Raw genomic sequence first — 26,381 nt, forward strand, 5'->3', positions numbered from 1 at the left:
TACCATTAAGGAGGTTATCACCTCCCGAGAGCATAGGTATTTTACTTTCTCTTATAAGGGACAGAGCTCGGGTATAGAGCTCATGCATGAGATGCAGTATGTCATTGTGTGTGTAAATGTATCCCAATTTATTGAGAGTAATAGATACAAAAAAATAAAGTATAAAAAAGGCATAGTAAAAGAAATGTGTGTGAACTTTTTTTATTTTTGATTTATTTTTGACTTTTTTTTGGTTGAAAATGAAAAATTAAAATTTAAGAAATCAATTAGGACTGTTTAAATCAAAATTTTAAGATAACGTGTAGTTAATTTTAGCCTGACTCTTAAAAACAAATGTATCCTTAGTGGAGTCACCAAGCTGTCGTAACGGTTTTGTGTCCGCCCGACGAATTTGAAAATGAGAAATAAAAAAGAGTTACCACCAATCTTTTTTGGCTAGGTGCAATTGGCCACCTATTAAAATATACCCTTTTAATGATATCTTAAAATTAATTAAAATTTATTAAAAATATAATTTTATGGTCTGTGAAACAGTTTGGGTTCAGGAGTCGGTTACGCGTGGGAAAAGATTAGTACCCGCACAACGCCTGTCTAGGACAGTACCAATTAACTACATGTTATCCTTTGATTTTGATAAAAACAGACTTATTTTTGGTATTTGAAAATTAATTTTCTTGATTTTTTATTTTTTATTTATTGTTTTTATATTCAAATATTATTTGAGAAAAATAAATTAGAACCTTTTTATTGAAATAATTCTTAAAATGTTTCAGTATATTGGTAACATTAGAAGAACTCTTTCTCACCTAGAGATTTCTTAGGCATCACTTCTCAGAATACCTTAGAATCTTATCTTTGGAGGTCCGAATTTACTTTTCGTAAAAAATTATGTCATTATGCAATGCAAATAATAACATGTTGATACACACATTTTATTCTCTTTTTCAAAAATTTTATTAATTGTTTTATTAAATTTTTTTATTTTTAATTTTGAAGAAAAAAAAAGAATTTTTATTGTATTGAAGATTTTCTATAAATATTCCAATACGCTGGTAATATTAAAAAAAATATTCTCACATAGGGATTTCTTAAAGCATCTCTACTCGGAATACTTTTAGAATCTCATCATTGGATGAAATTTCCTTTTTCCTTATTTATATTATTATTTTTTTAATATATTAATTAATTTTTATTTATTGTTAACAAAAAGAAAATTTTTATAAATACTCTAATAAACTGGTAGTATTTAAAAAAATCTTCCCACCTAGAGATTTCATAGGCATCATTACTCGAAATACTTTTAAATCTCATCATTGGATAAAATTTTCTTTTCTTATTTTTTTATCAATATTATTATTATAAAGTTTCATTATTTTTTATTTTATTATATTTTAAATTTAAAATTAACAAAATTATAGAAATTTTAACTACATAAAAAATTATTCTAACAAATTTAAATATTTTAGTATGCATAAATATTATAAAAATAATATATAAAAAAAATTAAAAAATTTTTTTTTTACCTGAACCGGATCGGTCAACAATTTGATCAACACTGGTCTGGACCAGTTCGATGGTTCAATCAGCAGTTTGGGTAGTCCAGCGATTCAGAACGATTCACTAGCGGTTCATCTAGACTGGTTCAAGGCTGGCTAAAACGGGTTGGCGGGTCGATTTGCACGAATCTCAGGTCAGATCCGGGTCTACGCGCGGATCCTTCTTGGCTAAAACGACGTCATTTTGGGTCTTTCCTTAAACGATATCGTTTTAAGTCTCAGCCCTCTATATAAGATCGAATTTTTTTTTTCAATTCATTCTGCCTTTTTTTTACCACAAAAAATTGCAGAGGGAAGCTCTGAGGCTCGGTTGACGTTCGACCTCTGGCGTCTGTGCCGTCGTGCCAACCGTCGCCCCTATCGTCGCTGGTGGGCCGTCGTCGATGGTTGAAAAACATAAAACTTTCCCAAACATTCACCTCCTCGTGATCTTTTAGATCTGGTGCCCGTTTTGCCAGAAACTGCCTTGATCGACGTAGATCGGGGCTTAAAGCTTTCGGTCTTTTTTTTTTTTTGTAAAACCAAAACTAATGTTATTTTTTCTTGTTGTAGGTACCTTCTTTGGCGCTAGGTTCCTCTCTACGGGGAGGACTGTGTTGTTTTTTTTTTTTTGGTTTAGTTTTTTTGTTTTGGTGTTGGGGGGTTGTTTGCGTTTTTAGCTCCTATGTCAAAAAGGTTTTTTTTTTTGAACGAAATGAGCTGGGGTTTTTGTGTATGGATCCTTCTCTGGAAATGGAGGAAGCTAGGGTCTTTATAGAACCGGACATATGTTTAGAAAGGTGGTCTAAAAGTCTGTAAATGTGGCTGTAGGTGTCTGTAACGCGTGGTTGTAGGGGTGGCGAAGGTCATAAGCATGGCTGGTCTGATGGGACTAGTCTGGTGGCTAAATAGGGTTACTGGGGCAGGCGACACCACCATTTTCTAGCCCTCTGTTTTTTTTTTCTTTCTCTTCTTCTTCTTTTTTTTAATTATTATTATTATTATTATTATTATTATTAAAATTATTATTAATATTAAACTGAAAATAAAGACAGTAGACCCGGACAAAATCGGTGTCTACAATAATATGCTCTTGGGAAACAATAATACATTTTTTTTGCAATAGTGTTGGGTTTAGGCCTTTGAGGATTAAGATTTGTTGTCTTTTTGTTCTATCAATCTTACATATTTTTAATATTTTGCTAAGTTTTTTTAGAGTTTTGACTTTTTAATGTGGGTCATATTTAATAAAATCATTTTAAATTTTTTTAATGATAACTAAGGTATTAGATGTTTAATATTATTGCAAATTGATTAGATTTAAAAATTGAATTTTTTATATAAAAATTGAATTTTTTATTTAAAAATTGAATTTTTTATAATAACAAAAGCATATTTTATTTTAAGAAAGGCCATTTGTATGTTTTAGAGGGATACTTATAGATTTACAACATATCTAAATAAAAGTTTTAGAAAATGTTGGGGGGGTGGGGCATGGCCTTCTACATCAATGTGGTGTCGACTTTGTTGTCTTTTCTAATATAATTTAGGATGTAAATGGTAAGATTTACGAGATGGAATAAGTGAACTTTTTTTTTTATTTAGTTTAAAACTCAATTGATCTCAATTTATGCAAATAGAATATATTAATTGAAAATAAAATAAACAATAAAAAATAAAATATATTTCTTGAAAATAATCAATTTCAAAATAAAAAAAATACATCAATACAATTTATGCAAATTTCTGGATAAGATTAGGCATCTGAAAATTAAGAAAGAAATCAAAAGCCAAGGCCAAAAGTAGCTTAAGTGTTTTTGCTTTAAGTCTTTAACGCTCAAATCATTAAAAAGGATAAGAAGGAAGAAAGGAATGCAATCGCAAAAGTTTTTTAAAAAAATGAAAGAATAAAAGTCGGATAATTATAGTTGTGTTGAGGTGGCAAACCTCTCCCTAATGTGGCACAGGTCATGGTTGAAGTGGCCTAATATTATTTAGTACTCACAGAGTAGCATGTCATTCGATTCAATTAAGGTGAGCATAGGATGAATGGATTATCCATGTCAGCAATCAGACCCCAAAATTTCGGGGAAGTTTTTCCTATAATAATCTACCACATTAAACAGATCAAATGATCAAAATACCATTTAACCAAAACAACTAAAATATCCTAAGACCTTAAAAATAGGGTAATCATATTTACATCCCATTTTTCCTCTTTCTACCCCATTTCTCTCTACACCCATCATTAAAAAATCCAAACCCAATTTTTACTCAATACACCCATATCACCTAATTACAAACTTCCTGAAATAGCCCTTACCTCTCATCCCCCAACCTCATACCATTTCGCACCCATTTTCCTCTCTTACACTATTATCTCTAACTTTCAAATCCTAAAAATTAACCTTTAAATCACTAACTTTTGGAGAAAATTAAGTCACCAAACTTCAATTTAGAGTCAATATGTCTTTGATTTTGTTTGATCTTAGTTAAATTTTTAGATTTAGTATGTTTTTGTTAAAATACTTTCGTCAAATTATTGATTCCATATTCGTATTTTTTAAAACTTTTTAAAACTTTCAGAAATGCAAATCCAAAACCTTTAAAAAGTTTCTAAAAATGTAAATCTGAAAACTTTTAAAAGCTTTCAAAAATGCATAACCAAAAGCTTTATTTTTGAAATGTGCAAATTTTTAATTGAAATTAATGTTTAAATGACTTACCTCATCGCTTGTTTGGCACTCTTCATGTTCACCGGAATCTTTCCAAATTTGATTTTCTATTTTGAGAATTTACAAGCTAAGAAATGTAATTTTAAAGATTTAGGGTTTGTGATTGAAAAAGGCATGGAAGAAAGGATGAAAAAGAAGAAGAAAAAGAGAGGAAAAGAAGAAAAGGAGAAAATGATGTATAGAGAGCTAAAAAGTAATTTAATAGTATATTTAAATATTTTTATTTAAGGTCAATTTTGTAATAAAAAAATTTTGGGTGCAAAAAAAAATTTATTGGGGTTTATCTAGAAGCACTCCTAAAAATATCTCCTTCTAATGGAAATATTGTTTTGCCCTTACAATCTAACTTACATTATGGGTTGACCTGGTAATAAAAAATATAATATAATAACATGGCATAAAAATGATACGAAAAAAATATAAAAATGACATTGTTTAAGATTTAGTAAAAACTATATATGAGTTTAACAAAACAAAAAACAAGTATTTTATATTTTCGTATTGTGACACGTAATTTTCATATAAAATATGATATGAATATATAGATTATTAATATTTTACACAAGATGAATATATAATTTATTAGATCTAATTAATTAAAGAGGGAAACTAAAAATGTATAAAGTCATTGCTTATGTCAATAATAAATTATTGCTACCTTGGCTCGCTAATAGCAACTAAATAAAGAGAGAAACAAAAATTGTACCAAGTCGTCACTCAAGTCAATTATTATTGCCACCGAAATTTTTTATCAGTTTCAGAGAAACCAAGTAATTCAACCCCTTTTCACATGAAATAGTCTCATGTCAGGCATTTTTTGCAAATTAATAAGAAAATGATAAGTCTCATGTCATGCATTTTTCGCAAATGAATTAAGAAAATGATAAGTCTCATGTATTGCATTTTTCACAAATAAATTAAGAAAATGATAGTATGAAAATGGTATTTGGAATAATGGAATAATGGAAATTCGGTAAAAACCTTCCTTTAGTAGTAGCTTTTCTCTGTTTGGGTCACATTAATTCATCTGTAGTAGGCTTACTTTTGAAATTTTGGCATTTCTATTTGTAATAATAATTAACCTGGTTTGGTGCAATTCGTAGAAGAAAGTGATGGCGGACGACTTGTTTCGATTAACCTAACTGAAATGATTGCAAGATTATCCCCTATAAAAAGTCATAGAGACAGAATAACTCGAAAGAAAAAAAAAATTGAAGTAGTTGGGTTTATATTTTTATTGGGTAGTAAGTAGAAGAAAAATATGTGAGGTTGGGTAGATAGAAATGTGAGTTAATATTTCTCTCTTTATTAAATTAGATTTAACAATTTATGTATTTGTATTATATAAAATATTAAAAAATTTATATATTCATATCGTATTTTATATAAAAATTACGTATTACAATTCTTATCAATATAAAAATATAAAATACATATTTTTTGTTTTGTAATAAATACTAGTATACAAAATGTTACTTAAATTTAAAATAATTAATTAATATAGTTGAAGTTTTGTTTATCTTAACTTGATTTTTTTATGTATGTTGTTTATAATTACATGTATGAAATATTATATTTTAGATATATTTTTATAACTTTTGATAAAATAATAATTTATTCTATGCTAAATAAAAATTTTTAAGTTATGGATTTGATTTTAGTTTGCTTCTCTTTAATTTAAAATCCTGGCTTCACTGTTGGAAGTCTACAAAGAATCAAGTTAAATTACCTATAACCTAGAAAAGAATTATGAGATTGCCAAAAATTTACTACTATAAGATCTTAACTTCTATCCAGTTTTTAGTGTAAGAATTAAGCACTATAAACTAAATATAGTCATTATGCCTTTTAATTCTTGAAAGTGCATGAAACTCTAAAGTGCAGTTCACTTATTTAGTAACATTTAGCCTCCGTCTAAAAGTGTTTTTGTCTTTCCACCGTAACCTCAATATTAAACTGGATGAAAATTTTAAGCTTTGCGGTCAAAAAGCTTGGTTTTACAAACCTAACGCAAAAGCTATTGGAGGTGTGATGCTGTTAAAAAGCACTTTGAAAGGTAAAATTATTTTTTATTCCTGTAATTTTAAAATTTTATTCTTTTATACATATTTTTTGGATATTTTAATACACAAATAGTACTTTTTCACAGTAATTTTAAATACTTAAAATTTTAAATTATATTTTTAACCACACTTTTAAACATACTTTTCAAATCAAGCTTTTCCAAACCATAACAATAGTACTAAACTAGTCTGAACTACTTTGATTGTACCATTGCGATTGCCAAAGGAGAGATGACAGAGCAAGCAAGGCAATTGTTTTCGAAATGGTATATACATATCTTCACAGTTTTTTTCTTTTATAAAGATTATAGCTCATTCTGCCAGCTTGCAAAATGGTAATACCTTGCACCTAATAGAAGGATTACTCCTTCAACTCGTTCTTTTTTATTTTGTGTTTCCCCTTTATATCACTCCTTATTTCATTATTGAGAAGACCAGCCTATAGAAAAAATTGTGCAGGGTTGTCAAAAAGAGACTTTGACTTTGGGCAGTAATTTGGGATCTAAAGATGGATATCAGATAGCAAGTAATGCATACTTGATTGGAGATTGAGATTTAGAATAGAAGATTGCAAGGTTCATGTAATCATTTAAAAGATAGTATCTAATAAAATTAAGATTTGAATTCTAACATCTTCAACTCTTTTTTCTTATTTTATATTGGAATATTTTTATAAAAACATCAAGGAGATCAGCAGCCTAGTATTTGGAACCACTCATCGGAAACTTTAGTTATATAAACAACGGGTTCCGAGGACTTGTTTGGGCTGGGTTTCCATGGATCTAAACAAACATGCATATATTACAACCACGTGCATTCTTTTTAAGTTAAAAACTTCTACCAAATGTCTAACAAATATGTTTCTCTGTTTCATTGGTCATCTGTCTACAAGTTTGATAAGTAATAATGGTAGTTTTGTTTTGTTTTGTTTTTTTTTTACCAAGTTTGGGGTTCTTGCTTCATTTAATTCACGGATAGGTCATCTATGGCAAGCAAGTTACAGTCGGCTAAGCTATTTATTAGAAGCTATAATATTAAAGAAATCACTGATTTTCCCTCTCAATTCTTGTAGAATGAGGTTAGCATTGCTAACTATGACCATTCTAGTGGCTCTATTGGGACACATGTTGAAGGTGACGATTGATACCAATTTTTGTTTTTTGTTTTTTGTATTTGTTAAGGAGAGATGCAGAGAGAAATCTTATGGAAAATTAAGGTGAAGTTGAAGGTTAAGGTCGGAGTTTAATGTCCTTGGAATGGCAAAGTGTACAACACAGAAATCAATTATGACATTGTTAATTTTTCAAGAAGCTTATATATTTGAATGTTGTTAGTATGCAAGACATTGAAACTAACAGGTTACTTTAACTTGAGAAAAATAAAAATACAGCCTAATAATTTTTGATATGGCATTGTTTGTGGGATTTAAAGATACATAACACCTAATAGAATTTGCAAGAATGTATAATTATTTTTGACTTACCATTTTTTATTTTTAATTAATTAATAAAATATATATTATAATAATTAAACTCAAAATACAATAAACATGATCAAAATGTCCAAAACTAAATTAGATACATCAAAATCGAGAAAGCAATTCAAGATTCATTTCAATCAATTCAGATAAAATTAAGTATCTACAATGTGAGAGTATATGGTATTGGTTATAAGTGTTTGATTTGTTGATGTGTTTGTAATTTTTTATAATGAGTTAATTTTTTTTCTTATTCATAGAAAGAAGTCTTTTAAAATGAATCACGTTAAATTATTATTTTTTATGTGATTGATTGATTGTTTGGTGTCACTTCATTAACGTGAATGTTCAATTGGATTAAGCCTTTTGGGCCTAACAATTATAAAACAAGTCACATGAAATAAGTTTAGCAGTGCACCATTTACTAACAAAGTTTTTTTTTTATTACATACAATTTTAGTAACAGGACTAGTGAGGAATTGCAGGAGTTGAAACTAGAAACCTAGACCAAGACCTGCTTGAAATCCATCATGGGTGAACCTTTTGGACAAACCCAAACTCAGACTCAAACTCAAACTTAAAATACAAAACACAACACACTGAACTGCATTGACTTCAAGTAAAGTAGAGACATTACTCAAACAACATTGCAACACCCTAACTAACTGTATAATAAGCTAGCAATTATTTAATTATTAAAAGTTTAAAACAAAAATCATCGGTCGACCTTCTTTATTTGCTAATGGAAGCGTGCCAAACTTTCTTCCAGTTGTCAATATTGAATTTGTTACAACCAGAAATGGTGTTGCCACTATTACCGTCAGTAGAGTTGTTATTTCCAATGCCAATGTTGTGTTGGATATTGATTCAAATTCTAATTGAGAATTGATTTGAATTTCAATAAAATTTTATTTATTAAAGAATTACCTGATAATTAAAAATAAATATTTTTAATGGATAAGAGTTTTTAGTAAATAGGAATTCTTGATGATCAAGTAATGAATCTTTATAAATATAGAGTGAGTATTAACTTTTAGAATTATGAGAAAAAATTATGAGATCTTTATATGAGAGATAAGTTTGCAAGGATGTGAAAAAGAGTTCGTTAAGGAAAACACCAGTTGTGTGGAATAAAGGATATTCCATAGATTATACATTAAGAAGTATAGAAACTAAGATTGTTTGAGGGGCTCGAGATTGGTGTTTGTTTATAGTATTTTGTACTATTTGTAATCTCTACGTTTATAATGAATTTTCTTTAAAGACCTGCACCCAACCTATAAGGTATTGTCTACTTTGATCTAAAGATCATACGGTTTTGTCTCACAAAAGACACTTAACATATTTTGGGTTTAACTTTCAACTTATATATCATAGCAGGTCATTAGAATATCTCAATGTGAGATTGGGGTTTCACAAACTCCTCTTGTTAAAACTTGATGTCTCTGTCAAGCCCAACACAAAGTACACACAGATCACAAGATCACACCAAACGTTGAGATCCTAGATATGGCTCCCACCATATAGCACTTAACTCTCGCAGGATTCTAGAGGTGGCTCTTATAGTGTAGCACTTAGCTCATGTTCGATTGGTGACCACTTTAATACCATTTGTGGAGATTCGTACCCAACCTATGAGTTATTGTTCATTTAACCCGAAGGTCTCATGGTTTTGTTGCACAAAAGGTGTCTCACAGATTTTAGATTTAAGTCTCAACTTATATACCATAGCATATTCACATAATATCCCAATGTGAGATTAGGGTGTCATATTTTCTCTCTCAGCCATGGATGTAGGCAATTAGGTTAAACCATGTTAAATATTGCCTCTTGCGTATGGTTTTTTTGTATTGATCTCATTGTGGAATTTATTTTTGCTTAAAAAAATCCTATCAAATGGTATCAGAGCCAGGTTGCCAACATCTCCTTGTGAGTAGAGTATAGAAGCTCTCCCCTGTGGCCAGATGTGTGAAATGGGGAGATTGTTGAGTTTATCCCATATCAATTATCGAAGGGGATTTGTTGCTACAAATTCTGTTCCTAAGATCAGAAACATGTAAGAGAAGATGCTGCAACAAGGCATTAATTGCAGGTGGAGTCAACTGGGTGAAGTTAATTTGGTTGTACATGAGTATTGACAATCTTGTTTAAATCAAATGGAGTCAACACTGATTCAACCATGTATAGTTGTGATTTCTTGAAAGTCAATGTTGTGGTAGAATTTGTGTCAAGGTAGAGATTTGTTAGATATTGACTCAAATTTTAATTGGAAAATCAGTTTGAATTTCAATGAAATTCTATTAGATAAATAGTTACTTGGTAATTAAGAATAAATATTCTTAATGGGTAAAAGTTCTTAATAAATAGGAATTCTTGGTGATTAAGTAATGGATCTTTATAAATATAGAGTGAATATTAACTTTTAGAATTATGAGAGAGAGTTATGATATCTCTATATGGGAGATAGGTTTGTAGGGATGTAAAAAAGAGTTTGTTCAAGAAAACATCGATTGCATGGGATAAATGATATTCTATAGGATATACACTAGAGAGCATGAAAACTAAGATTATTTTAGGGGCTCGAGATTAGTGTTTATTTATGATGTTTTGTACTCTTTATAATTTCTATGTTTGTAGTGAATTTTTTCTCATATGTGAATGTAGATAATTAGGCTAAATCACATTAAATATTGCTTTTTGTGTATGATTTATTTTATATTGATCTCATTGTAAAATTTTTTTCTGCGTAAAAAAAGAATCCCAACATGTTATTATTGTTGTTATTAATATCACCTCATCTATTACCAATACTAATGTTGTTGCTGTTGTTGTCACAATTTGGAAGGACTGGTCGACATTTGTCTATAGAAAGACAACTAGGGATGGCGAGCTAACCCGTCCCCGACGGGTTCCGGCCCGACCCGACCCCACGGGGTCGGTTTTTTTTTTTTGAAATTCGGGTTTCGGGGTCGGGTCGAGTCGGGTAAATAAGGAAAACCGTCGGGGTCGGGTTTGCCTAAAACCCGACCCGACCCGACCCGATATTATATAAAAATATATTTTTTAATTTAATTATTTAATTTTTTATTATATATATTTATATAATAATATTTTTAAATATTTATATTTAAAAAATAATATTTTATATTTAAAAAATAATATTTTATTAATTTCGGGTCGGGTCGGGTCGGGTACGGTTTCGTGATATCGGGGTCGGGTCGGGTTCGGGTATGAAAAATCAAAAAAATTTTCGGGTAGGCTCGGGTTCGAGTTTATAAAGTATTAAATCGGGTCGGGTTCAGGGCGAGCAAAACCCGCCCCGAACCCGACCCGATGCCAACCCTAAAGACAACTAGTATGTAGCCCTTGAGCAATCCCAACTAATGGAACGGTCGAGACCACTGAATCCACAGTATTGGGCAAATTATAAATCCCTTGTGCTACGTTTCGATTACCTCATTCTTACCTAGACCGTTCGACATGGTTGTTCACCCAAAGACTTACAAACCTGATTTAACTCGAAATGCAATTTTTTTTCTCACTCTTATACAAAACAAAATGATTTTGGGCACTTAATTTATAAATAGAGCTTGTAAGGTATCTGTCACTGCAGTTTGAAAATCCATCACCCTTGACGTCATTCCAATGTCACAATCAAAGTTCTTGTTTATTGCATCATCAATCCATCTAACTGTAGGGAATTTAATTATTGACATTGATGTCGCACCAAAGCTCTTGCTTATGTCATCATCAATTCATCCACCCGTGGGAAATTTAATTATTGACATTGATTAGATTATATGATATTTTTTATATTTAAAAATAGATTGAATGTTAAAAATAAGAGAATATAAGTGATCAAAATTTAATTATCCATTAAGATACACCCTCAACTAATTATTGAACAAATATAAATCTTTAGTCCTAATTATTTTCTAGCTTATAATTGCTTATAAAATTAAATTTGTAAACACATCCTAATACGTAGCAAATAAGAAAAAAAAAATTTAGTTCAATTAACTTAGAATTATAAATTAATTGCACTTAATTATAACTAATGAAAGATTATTTTAGTTACCAACAAATAAAAACAATCATTGTCCCAATATAATAATTAATCAAGTTTATTTATATGTTTATAACTGAAAAAAAAAAATCTAAAGAGTGAAATAATTGTACTCAATTAATTTTGGTGCATTATTATAATAATTTGTTAATATTGAAATATAAAGATATTTAGATGGGATAATATCCAAATGGCGTCAAGTTATTAAACACACCGGTGCAATGAAAATGCTCCCACCAGACTCTTAAATGGAGTCTTAGTCGTCTTGATATTTAAGAATAGTATTCATTAATGGATAAAATGACTGCCATATATATATATAAATGTGTACTGAATGAAGCGATAGCCCAAAACTTTGTTCGTTGCATTGACCCTCTCACGATCCTTTATCAAGTCAATTGTACAGATTGATATATAAATGCTTATTGAACTTGCAAATCATATATATATATATATATATATATTACAACATATAAGATTATTGGATAAAATTTTGTTTATGAATAATTTTATGTGTAAAAACTATTTTGATAATGTATAGGATAGCTTTAAATATGCAGCCAAATAAGCATTCTTTTTATTATTTATCAAAGAATTTTAATAAATCAATTATTCAATCTTCAAAATTTTAAAATTTAAGTTCATACAAATCTTTCAATCTATACATAACCTTTATCCTAATTTAAATCACACAATAAAATTTTCAACTCACTTTCACCGTCAATATATTAAGTTCAAAATTCAAATTTTAACTTTTAAAGTTCATATATTTTTTGGTTAAATCATTGTGGTCTTAATAATTTTTTGACCATTTTTTTTCAATATAATACTTTAACTATTTGGATTAATTATCTGCCTCAATTTAGGAAAAAGCAGCAAGCAATAATAAATTACTTTCAAATCACTCTTAAACTAATATTACACAAAAGATAAGTGGTACTAAGTTGTAATAATAAGTTCACATCACTCACGGTAAATAATTGTATTTTAAAGAGCAATTCCAGAAAATATGGTTTGCGTGAGGGTAAGTAAAAGGATGACTGCAGCAGCAAGAACGGAAATAAGTGCCCAAGGACTGTTGAAATAGTTGTGATTCAAGTTGGCAAGCCATTTGTTCCGGCTTCGTCTGCAATATGCGTTCACTTTGTCAGATACTTCACGGTAGTAGTAGGTTGAGGAGGAGTAAATTACCGAGTCCGTAAGCATAGTGGCAGCTGCTTCATGATCACCTGAACAGTTGGGAACAATTCCACAGTGTGTGAGTATTTCCACATCTTTTGCAGAGTTAATAAGACAGTTAATGAATAAGGTATAATCCGTGATATGATTTATATATCCACACGGGGAATGCTGCTCCAAGGTAATGAGATTTCGAAGCAAATAGTTTGTCCAATCATTGATTTCCAAGGTTGGGATTTTCAGAGTCCCTTTTTCATACTTAATATCAAACAAGCTCTGTCCCTTCACCTTTTTGAACTTCATTCCAGCCTCTCTGAGTTCCGTGGCACAACGTGTGAGGCTGGTTTTCGTTTCTTTCGTATTTCGATTGGCCGCAATTTCTGTAGGTGAAGGGTTCCAGTTTTCATGTATCAAGTCCAGTAGATGTCTGATTTCATCGATCGACTTTGCACCATCTTTTTAAAAAAACTTAAATCTGGTAACGCGTACAAATTCCAAAATCTTTCTAGTGAAATCTTCCTTATCGAAAATCCCAATCATCCCAAGTAACTCCAATACAACAAAGAAGGGAATTTGATTTTCAAGTAATAACAAATCACGGCGTTAAGGAAAAACGCAAATCAGGCACCTCAAAAATGGGGTCATTGTCCACCCTCAACGAAATGTTAAAATGCATCCGAATTAGCTGAACAATAAAGCAACCATCGAGGAGCATCATTTTGACGAATCATATTATTCAAGATTTACAGTGTCCGTATAGCAATTGCGAGCTCTTGTCTCTAATTCTCTCATTGCCTTAACATAGTTTGAGACATCATTGATCTCCTCTTTTTCTTCAAGTAGCTTTTGAAGATACCGAAACTTATGCTCTTCCATTACTTCTAAGTGAACCTTACCGCGGTGGTAAGGACTGATTGCAAGTTGCTGCGGTTCATAGGCCTTCCCATCTACTTTGTGAAGATAATTAGGCACTTTCCAAATGCAACATTCAGGTTGTATTGGGGATAATCTTGCAATCATTTCAGTTATGTTAATCGAAACAAGGTCGTCCGCCATCACTTTCTTCTGCGAATTGCACCAAACCTGGTTAATTATTATTACAAATAGAAATGCCAAACTTTCAAAAGTAAGCCTACCACAGATGAATTAATGTGACCCAAACAGAGAAAAGCTACCTCTAAAGGAAGGATTTTACGGAATTTCCACTATTCCATGTTTGCAAATAACATTTTCATGCTATCATTTTCTTAATTAATTTGCAAAAAGTGCATGACATGAGACTTGTTCATCTGAAAAGGGGTTTAATTACTTGGTTTCTCTGAAATTGATAAAAAATTTCAGTCAAAATAATAATAGACTTGAGCGACGACTCGGTACAATTTTTGTTTCTCTCTTTTGTTAGTTGCTACTAGCGGGTCAAGGTGGTAATAATTTATAATTAACATGAGCAATGACTTGATACAATTTTTGTTTCTCTTTAATTAATCAGATCTAATAATTCATATATTCATGTTGTGTAAAACATTAATAATTTGTATATTCATATCATATTTTATATAAAAAATACGTGTCACAATTCGTATCAACATAAAATATAAAATACATATTTTTTGTTTTATTAAATTCATATATGATTTTTACTAAATTTTAAATAGTGTTACCTTTGTATTTTTTTCGTATCGTTTATATATAATATCATCATATTGTATTTTTTATTGCCAGGTCGACCCATAATGCAAATCAGCTTTTATTGGTATTTGATGTGAATATCTAAGATTATAAGGGCAAAATAATATTACCATAAGAAGGAGATATTTTTAGGAGTGCTTCTAGATAAACCCTAATAATTTCTTTTCACACCAAAAATTTTTTAATTACAAAATTGACCTTAAATAAAACTAATTAAATACACTATTAAATTACTTTTCAGCCCTCTATACATGATTTTCTCCTTCTCTTCTTCTCTTCTTCTCTTCTTCTCTTTTTCTTCTTTTCTTCCATGCCTTTTTCAATCACAAACCTTAAATCTTTAAAATTACATTTCTTATCTTATAAATTGTCAAAATAGAAAGTCAAATTTGAAAAAATTTCAGTGAATATGAAAAGTGCCAAACAAACAATGAGATATGTCATTTAAACGTTGATTTCAACTTAAAATTTACACATTTCAAAATAAAGTTTTCGGTTACCATTTCTGAAAACTTTTAAAAGGTTTCGGATTTACATTTCTAAAATTTTTTTAAAGTTTTCAAAAATGTGAATATGGAATCAACAATTTGATGATAATTATTTAACAAAACATAACTAAATCTAAAAATTTAACTAAGATTAAACAAAATCAAAGACATATTGACTCTAAATTGAAGTTTGTTGACTTGATTTCCTTCAAAAGTTAGTGATTTAAAGGTTGATTTTTAGGATTTGAAAGTTAGAGATAATAGTGTAACAGAGGAAAATAGGTGTGAAATGGTAAGAGGTTAAGGGTGAGAAGTGAGGGCTATTTAGGGAAGTTCGTAATTAGGTGATATGAGTGTTTTGAGTAGCAAATTGAGTTTGGAGGTTTTTAAAGTTGGGCATAGAGAGAAATGGGGTGTAAAGAGGAAAATGTGGGATATAAATAGAATTAACCTGTTTTTAAGGTTTTAGGGTATTTTAGTTCTTCTGATCAAAGGGTATTTTGGTCATTTGACTTATCTAATGTGGTAGATCATTGTGGGAAAAACATCTCCAAAATTTTTGAATCTGATAGCTAATATGAATAATCCACATTAAGGAGAGGTTTGCCACCTCGACACAACTATAACTAACTGACTTTTATTCTCTCATTTTTCTTTTAGCTTTTGCGATTGCACTCCTTTTTTCCTCCTTATCCTTTTCAATGATTTGAGCGTTAGAGACTTAGAGTAGAAACACTTAAGCTACTTTTGGCTTTGGCTTTTGACTTCATTCTTAATTTTCAGATGCCTAATCACATCCAAAATTTTGCACATATAGTATTGATGAATTTTTTTTATTTTGAAATTAATTATTTTCAAGTAATATATTTTAATTTTTATTGTTTACACTTATGATTATTTTATTAAATTTTTTCTTAAACAAATCGAGATCAATTGAGTTTTAAACTAAACAAAAAAAAAAAAAAAGGTCACTTCTTTCATCTCATAAATCTTACCATTTACATCCTAAATTAAATTAGAAAAGACAATGAAGTCGACACCACATTGATGCCGGGAGGCCATTCCCACCCAACATTTTCTGAAACTTTTATTTAGATATGTTGTAAATCTGTAAGTATCCCTCTAAAACATACAAATGGCCCCTCTCAAAATAAAATATTTTTTTCTTATTATAAAAATTTAAATTTTTAAATCCAATTTTCAAAAATATTTACACCTAATTGTTTAGTTATGATTAAAAAAATTAAAAAAAAAACGTTTTATTAAATAGGACCCACATTAAAAAGTCAAAACTCTAAAAAAGACTTAACAAATCTTAATCCTCGAAGGCCTAAACCCAACACCAAACCACAATAGTTATTTGCAAAAGAAATGTATTATTCTTTCCCAAAGGGCAAAATGGTAATAACCTGCACCTAATACAAGAATTACTCCTTCAATTCATTCTTTTTTATTTTGTCTTATCCCTTGTTATTACCCTTATTTCATTATTGAGCAGAAGAGCCTGCAGAAAAAATTATGTATGGTTATTAAAAAGAGACTCTAACATTGGGCTGTAATTTGGGATCTAGATATGGAAATCGAATAACAGGTAATGCATACTTGATTGGAGATTGAGATTCTGGAATAAAAGATTGCAAGGTTCATGCCATCATTTAAGAGATAACTTCTAATAAAATTCAAATTCAAATTTTTATGTCTTCAACTCCTTTTTTATTTTATGTTCGAATTTTTTTATAAAAAAATTAAAATTTACGTCAGAAAATGAATAGAATTTATGGGATGAAAGGGAATTATTTGCTCGTTGTGTGATCTGAAATTTTTTTGTACCCAAAAAAGACCAAGTTGTGGACTGAGTGACAAGGTCAATTGCATTATTGCTTGTTTTGTAATTATTATTCAACTCGTAAGCAGCCAACTGTATTTGTTGAAAATTCATTGCTGTGATGCCTCAAACAGGACATTTGAGCTTGAAGAACGCCTGTATAGAGTCCATAATTTTCATTTCTTATACAATTTTTTTAGCTATTTGCTATTAGTAGTTTAAAATGTTGTACATCACATGTTAGATAAAAAATTTTCATTTTGATGAATAGATTTAATGTTAACATACAATTTGTTAAAAGTGACTCAAGCATACAATTTTTAAGCATAAATTAGTCAAAAAATCTAAAAGATGAAAGCAATGAGAAATGGGGAAAAGGAAAAAAAAAAAAAAAGAGAAAAGAAAAAGCTTACTTAGGCATTGGTACTTCTTATGTATTATAATTGTCTCATTAATAATTCTCACTGTGTAATGGACATCACTGAAAGGAGAAATACAACAAAGCCAACAAAAACATTAGATTCAAAAATGCCCTACATTCATTATACCATTGAAAATTGAATTTTGAGAATTAAAGTATATTTCCAACATACCTTCAAGGTGAACTCCTTCATCCTTTCTTAGAAAATATTTGCAGTAGATTAAGCAACGAATGCTACTACCAAAGATAACCTACCAATCTCATGCACTAAACACAATTCATACTTAGGAAAATTCATTTCAAGAATTACAATATATTGACAATCTATTGAAAAAAATTTGTGTTGACAAGTACAACAAAGTCAAAGTTTTATGGGTTTTATATTTAAAATTATGGTACAAATCAAAAATAAAATAAAAAGCAACAAAAACATTTTTTTAAAGAAAATATAATGATTTTGCTAGTTTATCAGTTTATGTTAGATAACTTTACAAATTAAACTTTTTCATGAAAGACATGATACAATAAATATTCATTAACCAAACAATTTAAGTTATAGAGCAACGTACCTTAATTTTAGATGCAAGATTCCATTTCTAAGAGTGATTTATTACCTATAAAATTATTTAATACAATCAATGTATGATAGATTTTAAAAATACAGTATTGAAGTGAGACATCAAGGGTTGCAGTTTTTTTGTTCGCAAAAATGATAACTTGTACATAGATTAATGCAGAAACTTATGCCAAGATAAAAATGAATCCAAGTATCTATTCTACAGATTGAACTCCTAAATAATCATCACCTAAAAGAAATTTAAAGCTTGGTACTTGACCTATTCACATCATATTAACTAATGGATGGTAGCATTGGATCTATGCCAAATCCAGATACTCCGAAAGTACTAGGTTTAGCATGCTTCACCCTACCAAAATAGTAGCTCTGGCACAAGAGCCTAGCCAGGAAACTGTTATGGCAAACTATTGAGCTATCACACAGAGATACCACATGTTTACGTGCCTTTTTTATGGCAACATTCATTCGACTACTATCTCCTAAGAATCCGACAGCTCCTAAAGCGTTTGACCATACCTAAATCAGTAACAGGCATTTCACATTAGTCATATTTAGATCAATCAAGCATATTTGTTGATAATGACACGGTTTCAAGCAATCCATGATTAAAGCACTAATTTAGAAAACTTTATTAGGGCATATAAAGAAACTTCATACTCAAAACTTAATATATGTTTAATAATCACCATGTATTAAAGGTTATGTCTAAGAATATTTACCTCATAGCAGTGTAAAGGAGGCAATTTTCCATTTTGTATAGCTAGAAAAAACAAAAAAAAAAAAAAGAAATGGATTACTATACTAATAAGCAGTGTATTTTCTAATTTAATCATGTCAGTGTGATGTGATAGAAATACCAATCTTTCACTAACCATCTATAACCTCAATTAGTTGCAAGGTATTCAACAAATTCTCGATAGGATCCTAGCATTCCAAAAAAAATTCCAGTGAGGACATCATTAATTATAAGGCAAGCAAACATTCTATCAACAAAATGACTATCCTTAACCTAAGTTCATATATATCTCAGCCAAGTTCATAAACTACATAGGACACCAAGAATTTCTATTTCTAACGGGAATCCAATCTTCACCAGTCTATTTTGGTAGGAGTTTATGAAATTATTGGGAATCATGGTTCATCTAGGTACAGTTTATCATCCAAAATCTAATGGGCAAACCGAAAAAGTTACAACTTACCATCCAAAATTTTATGGGCAAACTGAGAAGATTAATCGGTGTTTGGAGCAATATTCACAGTGTATGTGTATGTATTTTCTTAAGCCTAAGAGTTAGGTTCAATGGCTACTATTAGTCAAATGGTGGTATAATACAAGCTACCACAATTCTCTGGGAATGTCTCCATTTTAGGCTATGTATGCTTATAAACCACCATCCTTAACATAGGATGCAAGTAGTCTAGCAAGACTGACGAATGTGGAAAAGTTACTGAAAGATAGAGAACAAGTCAGTAGGTTGATGGTTGAACAGTTGAATAAAGCTCAACAAAGGATTAAATTGTATGCTGATAGGAAAAGAAGTGGAAAAGAGTTCTAAATGAGAGATGAAGGGTATTTAAAACTCCAATCTTATAAACAAACCTCTTTAGCCCTTCAAAAAAGTTTAAAACTTTCATCCAAATATTATGGTCCATATCCTATATTAGCCAAGGTTGGTTTAGTTGCTTATTAATTGCAGTTACCTCCTACTTCTAAGATTCATCCAGTATTTCATGTTAGCTTGTTAAAAAAAAAAGTTAAAAAACAAGATAGTTCCCAACCTAGCTCTATCGAAAAGTAACAAGGATGGGCAACCATTTGTATTTCTTGTTGCTGTGATTGATAAACAAATGGTTAAGAGGCAAAATAGGGTTGTCACTCAACTCTTGGTGGTATGGTCTAATTTAAGACCTGATAATGCAACTTAGGAAGACTATATAGTATTGAAGTCACAGTTTTCAAGTTTTGATCCTTGGGGACAAGGATTTGGTGAAAGGGAAGTTATTGTGATAAGCTTGATGGAAAAGAGTAAGAGCGGCATGAGCAAGACTATGGCAAAGAAGGAGCAAAAATCACTAAGAGATGAGCTTAAAGCTAACAACAGAATGAGTAAACACAAAAAAGAAGATAGTGATGTCAATTATTAATCTATTGGCTAGGAATACTTTACAATTTTGTATTTTTTGCACTTTTGCACGACTGTTCCAAGATAGTTGTATTTCAATAATTCATTGGCTATAATTAACTTTCATGAATGAAAAAAATACTTTCTTCTCTCAATTCTCTTTTGTTATCTTCTTAGTCTTCTTATTCTCTAAAACCTTAACCAAGTCACAATTGATTAATGATAGATGGAGTGATGGGAGTGCGACATGGGCTAAGGAGAAAAAGGTTTAGGGATTTAGGAATTTTGAGGGAGAAAATAATAAAGGGATTTAGGGATTTGGTTTTTATAGTATTTACTGACAAAATTTCCATAGATAACCAAATTTTATTAATTAATTTATTTTTATATTCCTTTAGTTATTCCTATTTTATTTTTTTACTAATATTTTTTACAGATGGATTAATCTATCGTTATATATGTTACCAACAAATTAATTCTTCTATAATTCCTTTGCCAATTTTTTCCCCTCCCACCAAATATTTATCTATGGAATACCATAAGAATTTTTTCAGTAAGCAAATTTTGTCAGTATTCTATCGATTTTTCTGTGGTTCTATTATAATTATATTCCGTCGGTAATCCATTGGTAATTACCGATGAAAAAATTCTGTCGGTAAAATTCGATTGAAGTTGAACAAATTTCTAGTAACCAATGTTTGATCATAAATAAATGTTTAAACATAAACGTTTATATTATATTTAAACAAACTAACATGGTCATTCATCAGTTATGATTATTCAATAACTATAAAAGGAATTTATGTATAAACATTTGCATTACTTCTACTTAAAGAGTTTTAAAACTTTATTATATCTAGAGATATAATTAGCTTTAAAAAATATATTTTTTACATCTAAAAATCAAATTCATTCCTATTATTTCTATTCTCTTATAAATTTTTTTAACATTTGCAACGTCCAACAAAGAAAACAAGTGAAACCCATTTGTAGGCATGGCACTGCACTCTGAACAAATATCACGTATCTTTAAATCTAAAAATTACAATCGATCATGCTTGTCTCATTAACATAGGTTTCTCCGTTAAACCGTAATTTAAAATTCAAAAAATTCAAAGATGTGTAAATGAACTGAAATTCTCAGATGGGTTGAACTGATCTTCACTTCATCTTAACCACAAAATCAAACAAAGTTTTGAATTGCTCTTCACTGATAGTTCTCAAAATGGAGATTTCATGTTCAAATCATGAAACAAGGAATAGAATTTATGGGATGAAAGGTAATTACCTCTCGTTGTGTGGTCTAAAATATTTTGTACCCAAAAAAAATCAAGTCGTGTCCAGGGTGACCAGGTCAATTGCATCATTGCTGCTTTTGTAATTATCATTCAACCACTAGCTATCCGGTAGCAGCCAATCGTATTTGAAAATTCATTGCTTTGATACAGGAAATTTGAGCTAGAAGAATGCCTATATATAGAGTCCATAATTCCCATTTCTTATACAAATTTTTTGTAGCTCTTTGCAACTTCCTATATAGAAACCAAGTGAAACACAATTGCTGGCATGGCACTGCAAGTAAGTATCTCGTATAAGCTGATCATGCCTGTCACATTAATATAGGTTTTTTTTTTTTTTTTTTTCTGTTAAACCGTAATTTAAAATTCAGAAAATCAAAGATGGTAAATAAGCTAAAATTCTTAAATGGGTTGAATTGATCTTCACTTCATCTTTTAGCCAAAAAGCCGAGAAAAGTATTGAATTATTCTTCCACTGCTAAAGGGACCATTTCATTTATAAGTTGTTAGAGGTTTTTAATAAAATATTTTTTTTTAAATATTTTATTTGATGATTCTATTTAATTAGTTTGTTTTAAATATGAAAAATTAAGAATTTAAAATTTAATTTAATTTAAATTTTTTTATTATTATTCAAAAATTAACCAAATCAAATTTGATTAATTAAACTTTTGAAATTAATAAATTAGTTTGGTTAATAAAAATAAAATAAAATAATTTAATTAATTCAATTTTGATTAATTTGATTCGTAATTAACCATACCAATTGAATGAATACTCTTAATTTAAGTATGACTACTCGTTAACAGTATTTTAATTTATGAAAATAGAGAGGAGAAAACGAACAAGATTTAAAAAAAAAAAAACGAAAGTGACAAATAACTAATGTTTTAATTTAGGTATGCTATGAATACTTTGCATTTTATTTCTAACATAGTTTTATACAATTTACAGGCGAAACTACTGGAAGACAGTGTTTCCATTGACATAGGCAAAATGCTTGAGAGTAATTTATCAGAAAAATCACCCGAGCCTTGCATTTCCTTAGTACCTAATTATCTTCGTCGGGCAAACGAGAAGGCGTACGAACCACAGGTAATTTCAATCGGTCCATATCAACGGCATAAGAATCACTTAGTAGCAATGAAAGAGCAAAAGATTCACTTTCTTCAAAAGCTTCTTGAAGAAAGAGGAGAGATTGATGTTTCAGTATATGTCATGAAAATGAGAGAATTAGAAGTTAAAGCTCGCAAATGCTATGCAGAACCGGTGAGTGATCTTGACTCAGATGATTTCGTTAAAGTGTTGCTACTTGATGGTGTCTTTATTGTCCAGATAATTCGCTTGCATTTAAACGAGTCTCAAGAAAATTTGCTGGATGTGGTAGGTTACAGCAATGGTTTTTATCTTGCTTTATCTCATGACTTGTTATTAATCGAAAATCAACTTCCCTTCTTTGTCCTTTGGGAGTTATTTTGTATGATTAAGAATAGGGATGATAAAGATATGATCTTCAATAAAGCAATCTGTAAGATGCTGGACAAAATAGTACCAGGCAAAAGGCGGCGCCAGAGAGAAGATCTGACGTCCTTGAGATTATCAGATATCAAGCATTTACTCGACTTTACGTATCACTACTGCTTTCATCCTTCAACTTCCGAAGTGGTTAATGGAGATCCGAATTGCTTTAGATCATGTATCAAGTATTTACTCGACTTAGGGTATCACTGTTGTTGCCCTCCTTCAACTTCACAAAAAAAGAATGATTTCATTCGTTGTGCCACAGAGCTCAAAGAGGCTGGAATCAAATTCAAATTGGTCGATGGAAATACCATGTCCAATTTTGATATAAAGTTTGCAAATGGGACTTTACATATACCTAAAATTAAAATAGGAGACTATACGGAACCTTTCCTCCGAAGTCTCATTGCCTATGAGCAGCTGTTCCTAGCAGACAGAAATCCCAAGCATGTCTCCGATTTTATGATTGTTATGGACTACCTTATTCACACTCCAAAAGATGTGGAAATACTTTGCCAACATAGAATTATTAAGAACATGTTAGGTAATGACAAAGCAGTTGCCACCATGATTAATGGTCTAGTCGTCGGTGTCATCTACTCCCCTTGCAGCTTCTACTACACTAAAGTATTCTACGAGATAAACGAACATCGCAGTAGACGTTGGTACCGCTGGATGGCAAACTTGAACCACAACTACTTTAACAGTCCATGGGCACTCATTTCCTGTCTGGCGGCTGCTCTGATCCTTCTACTTACACTGCTGCAAACTGTATTTTCAGTTCTCCCTTATGTTAAATGAATTCCCACACTCTAATGTGTTCTCTTATTATTAATATCTCAACAATGGAGTTCCTACTCCAAGTTTATGTAATTTACTTTGATAAATAAATTCATTAAAGATAATCATAATTAAGTTATTGAAGTATATTTATGTTTTTTTCTTCTATTTTTTGCCTTTCAATTTTTTGTTTTAGTAAATTTATTAACTATATATGTTAATGATTTTATTATCTGTTTTATGAGTTGATCGTTTGATTATTGATAAAATAATTAAATTTTTTAGCTCCTTAAAATAATTCCTTATAATATATTATTTTTACAATTTAGTCTGACCTCTATAATTAATTTCTCTTTTGTATTTTTTCTCTAGAATTTTATAATTGTTATTCACATGAACAAAAACTAATATTAAATCCAAAGTAAATCAATGTTAGATATTGACTTAAATTCTAATTGGGAATCAGTTTGAATTCTAATTAAATTCTATTAGTTAAAGAATTATTTGATAATTAAGTTTATTTAAGGATAAATATTTTTAATGGGTAAGAGTTATTAGTAAATAGAAATTCTTAGTGATCAAGTAATGGAGTTTTATAAATATAAAATAACTATTAACTTTTAGAATTATGAGAGAACATTATGAAATCTCTATATGGGAGATAGGTTTGTAGGGATGTGAAAAAGAGTTTATTTGGGAAAGCACTGGTTGCATGGGATAGAGTTTGTTTAGGAAAACACTGCTTGCATGGGATAGAGGATATTCCGTAAGTTATACACTAGAGAGCATGAAAACTAGAATTGTTTCAGGGGCTTAAGATTAGTATTTGTTTATGGTGTTTTGTACTTTTTGTAATCTTGACGTTTATAGTAGATTTTCTTTCTCATCTGTAAATATAGGCAATTGAGCCAAACCACGTTAAATATTACCATTTGCGTGTGATTTATTTTGTATTGATCTCATTGTGGAAGTTGTTTCTCCTTAAAAAATCCCAACAAGTAAATAAAAACAAATTCCACAAAACACGAAATAAATCACACGCAAGAGACAATATTAATGTAGTTCAACTCAACTGCTTATATTTACAGATGAGAGAGAAAATTCACTATAAACATAGAGATTACAAATAGTACAAAACACCATAAACAAACACTAATCTTAAGCCTCTAAAACAATCCTAGTTTTCACCATAAACAAAAACTAATCTTAAGCCCCTAAAACAATCTTGGTTTTCACGTTTTCTAGTGTATAACTTACAAAATATCCTTTATCCTATGCAACTAATATTTTCGAAACAAACTTTTTTTTACCATCCCTATAAACCTATCTCCCATATAGAGATCTCATAACTCTCTTTCATAATTTTAAAAGTTAATACTTATTTTATATGTATTTGATCACCAAGAATTCCTATTTACTAAGAACTCTTACCCATTAGGAATATTTAGCCTTAAATAAACATAATTATCAAGTAATTCTTTAACTAATAGAATTTTATTGAAATTCAAACCAATCCCCAAGTAGAATTTGAGTCAATATCTAACAAATCTCTATCTTAACACAAATTCTACCCCAACATTGACGTTAAAAAAATCTCGACTACACATGATTAAATTAGTGTTGACTCAACCTGATTCATGTAAGTGATCAATACTCATATGCAGTCTAATCAACTTCACCTAGTCGACTCCACCTACAACTAATGCTTTATTGCAGTATCTTCCCTTGCATACCTCTAATCTCATGAATACAATCTGCAATAACAAATCCCCTTCCACAATTGACGTGGGATAATCTCAACAATCAATTGCATACTTTCCTCAATAATTAGCACTATGTAATTCATTGAATGCTTTAATTAGATTTTTCACTTGTAGAATTAGATAATTCAGGTGTTGGGGCTACCAATAATTTAAGATTGGGTCCATTCAAATTGTCATAAGAATTGTTCACCTTGATTTTAATTTTCTCTCAACTTTTATCTTAATTTGTATATATGATTAATTTATATTTCAAGATTATTAATTTTTCTCAATTGTATTAAGTTACTCATTTTTTGTCATCTAGGTGATTTGAGCGACCTAACATGAATTATTCTTAGTAGAGAATTGGCTCATTTTTCAAGATGTGACAATTTATTAGAACTACCTTTTATACTAAAGTGACATTCATTCATGAAAATTATGTCGTTATTGAAAATGAAATCATTATAAATTGTATAGGTGTTACATAAGAAGCTTGTTATTCTAAGATTGAAATTTTCTTAAGAAAATATGACAAGTACCAAGGTTAGGAATTTATTTATTTTATTTTAATTTTTAAAATTATGGATTTTAATATTTTTATATAAAAATTATCTATAATAAAAATTTTCAAATAAAAAAAATTACTTTCAATTGGTAAAACTTATAATTACATTCTATTGATGGAAGCACCAATGAATAATTATCCTAAGCAAAAAAAAAAGATAAAAGATTGACTAATTATACATTAAATTTAATTATGTTATCAATAATTAACACAGGGCCTTTAAATGAACAAGCTTTGTTGATGAAGGCATTGGATTAATAAATTAATAATATTATCATTTTAAAATCAAATAGG

At 29.7% G+C, this 26,381-nt stretch overlaps 2 protein-coding genes across 2 annotated transcripts; one reads left to right on the forward strand and one right to left on the reverse strand.

Annotated features, from left to right (window-relative positions):
* Window positions 1-12,863: 12,863 nt before the first annotated feature.
* Window positions 12,864-14,111, reverse strand: LOC149511079 (UPF0481 protein At3g47200-like). The gene is made up of 2 exons (XM_089756392.1): window positions 13,803-14,111; window positions 12,864-13,499 (listed from the first exon to the last, which is right to left on the reverse strand). The coding sequence occupies exons 1-2, from the start codon at window positions 14,109-14,111 to the stop codon at window positions 12,864-12,866; spliced, it is 945 nt and encodes a 314-aa protein (XP_089612518.1).
* Window positions 14,112-18,335: 4,224 nt separating this feature from the next.
* LOC111279556 (UPF0481 protein At3g47200-like) lies at window positions 18,336-26,092 on the forward strand. Its single transcript, XM_089756393.1, has 5 exons — window positions 18,336-18,380; window positions 19,982-20,162; window positions 20,356-20,444; window positions 22,431-23,141; window positions 23,181-26,092. Exons 1-5 carry the CDS (start codon window positions 18,336-18,338, stop codon window positions 23,796-23,798), a joined length of 1,644 nt encoding a protein of 547 aa, XP_089612519.1. The 3' UTR covers window positions 23,799-26,092.
* Window positions 26,093-26,381: the final 289 nt, after the last annotated feature.

Source organism: Durio zibethinus, chromosome 27 (assembly GCF_047325235.1).
Source record: "Durio zibethinus cultivar Kanyao isolate XHJ-2024 chromosome 27, ASM4732523v1, whole genome shotgun sequence".
Classification (NCBI taxonomy): Eukaryota; Viridiplantae; Streptophyta; class Magnoliopsida; order Malvales; family Malvaceae; genus Durio; species Durio zibethinus.

Coding starts and splice junctions, on each gene's coding strand:
- LOC149511079 (XM_089756392.1), bottom strand. CDS start 14,111: ATGGCGGACGACCTTGTTTCGATTAACATAACTGAAATGATTGCAAGA. Junction 13,500..13,802: donor GCAATTGCTATACGGACACT/GTAAATCTTGAA, acceptor GATGGTGCAAAG/TCGATCGATGAAATCAGACA.
- LOC111279556 (XM_089756393.1), top strand. CDS start 18,336: ATGGATGGTAGCATTGGATCTATGCCAAATCCAGATACTCCGAAA. Junction 18,381..19,981: donor CAAATCCAGATACTCCGAAA/GTACTAGGTTTA, acceptor AATGCAACTTAG/GAAGACTATATAGTATTGAA. Junction 20,445..22,430: donor CATGGGCTAAGGAGAAAAAG/GTTTAGGGATTT, acceptor TACAATTTACAG/GCGAAACTACTGGAAGACAG.